General features: G+C 52.0%; 1 protein-coding gene across 1 annotated transcript in view; it reads left to right on the top strand.

The window, feature by feature from the left end:
- Nucleotides 1-6: 6 nt before the first annotated feature.
- GOLGA7B (golgin A7 family, member B) overlaps nucleotides 7-6662 on the top strand; it is a 13964-nt gene continuing 7308 nt past the window's right edge. Inside the window, exon 1 of the mRNA XM_005885390.2 lies at nucleotides 7-107. Within this exon, the coding sequence (XP_005885452.1) occupies nucleotides 96-107 (12 nt within the window). The 5' untranslated portion in view covers nucleotides 7-95. The remainder of the gene's footprint in view (nucleotides 108-6662) is intronic.

The following is a 6662-nucleotide window of genomic DNA, read 5'->3' as shown; positions in this document are numbered from 1 at the left end:
CCATTTCGCCGCCGCCAGCCCACCTGCGGACGGCACCGCGGACAGCATCCTTGCCCAACCCCTCAGTCGGCTCGAGCGGTCAGCACCCCCGGAACATGGCCACCGAGGTAGGGGGCGAGCACATGGCAGTGCCCGACTGCTGCGGGAACAGATCCCCTCTAGGGGCGTACTGGGCGGGAAAGGAGGCTGGGGTGGGGTGGGAGAGTAAGGATGAGGTGGGTAAGGTGGTTTCCAGGGTCGGGTGGGGGCGGAAGGGGTGGATGGTGCAGTGGCAGAGGGGAAGAGAGGGGCTCCTCTCACCCCTGGCTTGTCAATCTGCCCCATTTGAGTCCTGCAGCTGTGCGGGCCACTTGTTGGCACTAGCGCCAGGGTTGCTCTGGCACTTCAGCTAGGGTTTCCCCTTCCCCTAAGACTGCAAGTCCCGAAGCCGCTTGCCTACCCTGGAGGGTTGGAAATGAGCCCGGGAGAGGGAATGCGGCTGGTGCTGTTGCTATGCGGTGCAGCCATCCAGCTTCTGGGCCAACAAACCTGGCTAAGGGATGGCAGACCTACCTCCACATCGGCATTTCCTTCAGGGGCCAGAGGAAGACTAGGAATCTCCAAGCCAAAACCCCAAATGGTTGTGGTTTTAATGAGCTGCCCTTGCTTGCTTTTTATCTCCACACTCGAGTTTCCTGCACCAGGGTGTCCACATTTCTCCTGTGTCTGATGAGAGGAGCTTGCCTTCCTCAAGGTGTGCCTATAGGTGTGTTACTTTCAAGGGACTTGAAAGTTGAACCAAGGGACCTGTTGGCTAAGGTCAGAATCTATGTGCAATGCTTAAGAGGTCAGGAATTACCTCCTCTACCCCCTCATTTCACCAGGGAAATGCAGCTCTTTATGTTCCCACTTAAGTAGCACATAGAGAAGGGGAGGATCTACTTGAAACTCACACAGCATGTCAGCAGTAGAGCTGAACATTTCTTTCTTTGGATTTTTGGAGTGGAACCCAGGACACCCGGTTCTGATGTCGACTTCTTTTGTGGTGTTTTCCCATTTCCGACACAGCTGGGACATAAGCCATGGGACAGCAGGAGCTTTGGAAGGACTCTGCGCAGTGCCTCCAGGCATCCTGGTGGGCGGCGTGACATCAATACTAAGTGTCGTTGTTATTCTGCTGTTGTCACCACCACAGAACCAGGTGCAGTTGCTCAGCATCACTCAGGTTTCTGGCCAGGCTCAGGCTCAGCTAGGAGAGCTTGCCCCCAGGACCCTGTGAGGGGCGAGCCCTGAGCAGACCCATGGAGCTTGCTTTCTAGGGTGGAGGGATGCAGAATGCTCAGGAAGTGCCAAAGACACTGGGAAGAGCAGGAAGAACAAGGAGAAATGGGCAAGGAGCAGGTCACCTTCCAGATAGGGCTGTCAGACTGCAGCGGAGGCTGCTGGTGTCATGCAGGAAGGAAACCTCAGCCACGTGGGCACCATTGGGCCAGGGGTGTGGGCAGAGAAGACAGCTGCATCTGTGATGCCATCTGACAGATTCCAAGAGGCCCACCTGCCCCAGCACATCTCCCTCTCAGGTCTAAGGTTCCCAGACTCCAAACAGCAGGCTCACCTCTCCAGGTCGAGGCACTGTCTCCAAGAGGCTGCTGTTAGGCATGTGTGATTCTCCCCATCACACTTCTTGAATCTAGCACTTCCCTGTGTTCAAAGCACTATCACATACGTGGTTTCCTTCGAGTCTGAGAGCAACCCTGTGAAGTGGTCAAGAATGGTGTTATTATCCCCAATTAACAGGATGAGACAGTGGAGACTCAGAAGCTTGCCTGGTCCCTGTGAAGGAGCCAAGGAAGACATCATTATCTCATTTTACAGATGATGCAACTGGAGAGCTGAGGCTTATCCAAGAAAATATGGCTAAAAATTAGCAGGACCAGGACTAGAACTTGAGTCTTCTGTCTCCGTGGCCAGTGAGTTCTTGGCTGTATCCAGGTGTATCAATAGCCAGCCGTGTTGCCCAGTAGAGAGGTGGGCACTTAGGGGGTCTTGACGTGAAGCTTTGATGGGCGCAAAGGAGTTCAGGAATGGCCGGACTGTGGGAACCGGCCTGCCTGGGTCAGCGTGAGGGCAGAGGGACAGAGGAATGCTCAGAAGGGAGGGGGAGCTGAGGGCAAACATTGCTCATTGCCCAGTTTTGCCTCGGGTGGACTCTGATGGCAGCACCGAGGGAGGAAGCCTTAGCCCTGCCAAGGCACAGGACGTGCACATTGTCTGGGCTGCAGAGTGAGTCATCCTCCCCGGGCTGTTTTTAATGTTAGGAGTGAGTTAAGATCACCAGGAAAAACCTGTTGGGAGAAGGAAACCTCATGCCAACCTCCTGTGGCCATTCCCTTAGGATTCTGAAGGGGAAGTCCTTAGCTCCAGCAGAAGGTGTTTTGAGGGGAGGAGGGGAGAGAGAGAGAGAGAGAGAGAGAGAGAAGAAAAGAGAGAGAGGGAGGGAGAGGACAGGGGGAAGAGCGAGTAAGAGAGAGAGACTTAAGCAAGATTGGCTGTTCCTGGATCCCTGGAAGGAAGGCATGGAAACAGGACCCTTTTGCTCCCTAATTTCTGTTTAGAAGTCAGCATTAAGGGAGGGGTGTGTGTAAGGAACTCAGAGGAGGGAGACGCCTCCTGAGTGATACACTGACCTCATTTGGAAACGGTAACGAGCCCATATCCTGAGTGACAAATCTCTGTGAATGTGTGTCACTGGGAGCAGGTGGACAAGGCAGCTAGGAAATGCCTGGCTGAAAGGGGCTTCTCTGAGAGGTGGAGTTTGGCTCCTGGGAGACTTTAAAATGCTTCCGAGTAGCACGACCCAAGGTTTGATCTCCGAGGCATGGAATTAACGACCAGCAGGCAATGGGCTGGGCTTGGGCTCTGCTGTCGTCTGAGAAGCAGGAAGGCCTTGTGCCCAGGTTTCCATCCTGAGGCCCCACTTGGCTGCCTGTGACTCACGGTCCTCACTCCCCCACAGCCTGGCCAGGGAGCACGCTGTTGGCTCATCCGCTGCATTTCCTGATTCCGGAGTTGAGCCTCTAAAGCATCCTCAGAATTGGCTGTTTTCAATGAGGATAGAGCTGTGGGCCAGAAGGGGCCGCCGGTGTGTCCAGGGCAGACCAGGCCGGGGAGTGCTTATCTGTACTCAGTGCTTGCTCCTTCCCACCTGCACCAGGTTGACTCTATTGGGAACAGTGATGGGAGAGAGGGGAGGGTTGAGGAAGATAAGAAGTGGATGAGAAGCCCAGGTCTCTGGGTCAGTGTCCAGGGGGACCGCCCAGGGGAGACACAGAAGCTGTGAGCCCCGGGAGAGGTGTGTGCATGTTCTGGGACCCTCTTGTGGGGTTTCAGAGCATCAGGATCTTGGCTAAAAACCCTTGCCCGCCTCCTGAAAGCTGGCAAGTGGCTGGTCACCTGGCTCTTGCTCTGGCCCAAGGGCCCCCTGCCATGGGATTCCTTACTCAGAAGTCCTGAACTGGCAGCTCTAGGAATGATGCTGGTTCCCAGGTGTGCCTTATTTGGTCTGCTTAGTGCTTATAAATGTAAAACATTTCTTTGGAATATTTAAAAATCATGCTATTTGATGTTAAGGGTGTCTGGATTTATGGCTTTTCTTTAAAAATCAGAATCACAACCCAGGCACACCTTCACATGGCAATGATCAGGTGTTTTTGTGAGACATGAGGACATGAGTTCTCCAATTAGCCACAGTCCCCACCTGGCCCACTTACACGCTTAGTCCCCGAAACATTTGCATTCATAATCCCTGATGAGGCATTTAGAATGTCAGAGCTGGAAGGGGCTTTAATGATTACATCTAGTTCCAACCTCTTCAGTTTCTAGTTGAAGCAATGGAGGCCTGGAGAAGGAAAGACTTTCTAGATTCGTGTGGCCAGGACGAGCACCTGGTTTCCTGCTCCTGGCCCAGTGGCCCATCTTTCCATCAGAGCTTTTTGGTGTCTCACAACTGAGCCACCAGGGCTGGAGAGGGCCAGGAGACACCGCCTTGCCTTGAATCCCACTCTTCACCAACTACAGACGAGTTTGTGATGTGTGTGCTTTAAGTAGATCTTGGAAACGAAGGCTCTGCCGTATAAAGAGTATCTGATACTGTCCTCCAGCAACTCCTCAAGACCCCACAAACACTCTCCAGGGAGGGAAGGGGATCCCTGGTCCCCCAAGGCCAGGACAGTGTCCTAAAGCTCAGGACATGGTTAGGGCTGGAAAGGGTGTTGGCCCCTCCCACTATGGCAACTTTGAGAACCTGTGGGTAAAAGCCAAGAGAAAATGAGACTGCATTACGTAAGGTAGCACCCTAAAATCTCAATGGCGTGATACAGTAGGAGTTTATTTCCCACTCGGTAAAGTCTGAGGCCCGTGTTCCTGATCAGCGAGCAGGTGGATCGCCTCTAGGCTGCGATTCAGGGACTCAAGCTCTTTCCAACTGTGGTTCCACCATCTTCATTTCCACACGAGTCTCCCTTGGTTTCTGTGGAAGGGGAAAGACCGCAGGGGAGTGGCTGGTCTTTATGAGCCAAGCCTATAAATGACATTTATCACTTCCACTCACATTTCATTCAGTCCCATGGCCACACCTAACTAACTGCCAGGGAGGCTGGGACTTAATCTAGCTGTGCGCCTAGGAGGAAGAAGAGGTGGCTGTGGTCAACAGCTAGCCAGTCCTTGGAGACACATGCCTTCCTGGTAGCTCACAGGGCATGTGTGTGAATTCAGACAGAGGAGGATGTTGGAGGGGAGGAGGCTGAGTCCATGTCAGAATGGCTGAAGCACTGGCATTTCCTTTTCTTTCCATTTTCACCACATTTTTCTGGAATTGGACCCACTTTAGTCAACCTTCCAAGAGGCCCCCTACCCCAGTCATGCCCACTTCCTGTGCACCACTCACAAAATTTCCAGAATGATCCTTCCAGGGGAGGGGAGTCCATCCTCAAGATGGACTGGCTCATGTCAGTTGGGTTAGGAAGGTGGGAAAAGGCCACCACCCTTTTCTTTAAAAAATAAAACAGTATAAAACCTTAACCAGCTAGAGCAGACACAATGATGAGTAACTTATTTATATAAGCAAAGCATTCTTTATTTTTCAAAGTCATCATAGGATCCTAGTAGATGTCAAGGAGACTTACTCAATGGAAACCTTGATTAGAGGAATCAAGAACTATTAAGACTAGAGGAGTATTTATACATTATTTAATCCAATCCCAATCCTTTGGGATCATGTCTCTTAGACAGAACAAGGCTCACCTGGATTTAGGAAGGTCTTGAATAATGGTCAGTCTCTGATTTGTACCTTTCAGGACCTTGATCTACCAATTATCTGCTCCTACTACCATATTGGCAATCTTTTTCACGTTACTTATTCTTTCCCCAGCGTTTAAGCAACTCTTTTCCATCTAAATCCTCCCCTCCAAACACCCCTCTAGTAATTTTTTAAAAAATCTAATTCTTCTTTATACTATTCCCAGTGTTCTTGTCTGATTTGCAAACCAACTCCATACTTGCTGAGATCTGCCTCCAGTGAAGTCTACTCATTGGCGTAGACCGCCTTCTCTGCTATCTCCATGACTTGGCACAAGCTTCTCCCTCTGTCTGGGTTGCCTCTTCCTCCCTATTATTCCCTCCTCCCCTGCCCCTCCCCTGCCCCTGCCTCTGCCCCTGCCCCTGCCCTCTATATCACCAGAGGGGCTGTGTGCACTCAGGAGAGGGCAGGACACTGGTAACTCCGGGCCTTCCTTTATGACTCAACAGGATCCCAGGAAGGCTTTCTGAGTCAGTGCTTCTGGGTAAGAGGTTACTTCTCTGTAGCATTTATCACAGTCGAATTCATTATATATTTACCCGTCTCCCTCCCTGTAGCTCAGACTGTCTTCTGCTCAGCATCCCTGGAGCCTGGCAATAGTAAGGACTCAATAAATGGAAGCTGAGTGACGGAATGGATTCACTTTAATTACACGGGATGAACTGGTTGTGTGTTCACTCTGCCTTTGGGGCTTGGTCTCCACGAGGCTCTAATGTCTGGCATATTTCACCCAGTGGGTTGCTTATCTGGAACGTGGACGAGAGGCTGGAAGTGGAAGAAAGGGGCCCTGTTCTTCTGTGGAGTTGAGTCCACTTCCCACAGATGCTAGTCTGTGTCGATGTCAAGTCTGCAGGTGTGGACAGGGGACAGAAGTCACCCCCCTCCTTCCTACCAGGGCAAGGAATTTCTTCTGTTTCTGGCTTTAGCCCACTTTATCCACAATTTTCTCTGGGGGCTTGGGCATTTGTGGGACTCCCCTTTCCTATGGTGAGAAGTGCTGGACCTGAAAACCGTTCATGGTGCTCTCCTACCCAGGCCATAACTTGACTTGGCCTGAACCCGAATCTCCCTGAGTTCAAGGGCACATCAGGTACTTCTCTGCCCCACACATGCCCCTCTTCCAGACCTGCTGTAAGCTCCACTCAGCGTTTGACATTTCAGTCTTGTTCAGTACTGGGTCCCCTAAGCTAAGGCCTGACCAGTTGTGACCATTTGATGCTTGCTGAATGAATGAAAGTATGGAAGGCCCCACCAGGGGTGTGTGTGTGTGTGTGTGTGTGTGTGTGTGTGTGTGTGGTGAGGGGGGGGGGGGGGGGGGGAGGGGGGT

Source organism: Myotis brandtii, unplaced genomic scaffold, assembly GCF_000412655.1.
Source record: "Myotis brandtii unplaced genomic scaffold, ASM41265v1 scaffold902, whole genome shotgun sequence".
Classification (NCBI taxonomy): Eukaryota; Metazoa; Chordata; class Mammalia; order Chiroptera; family Vespertilionidae; genus Myotis; species Myotis brandtii.
The sequence above is the reverse complement of the archived record's forward strand: the minus strand, read 5'-3'. Positions and strand labels throughout refer to the sequence as shown.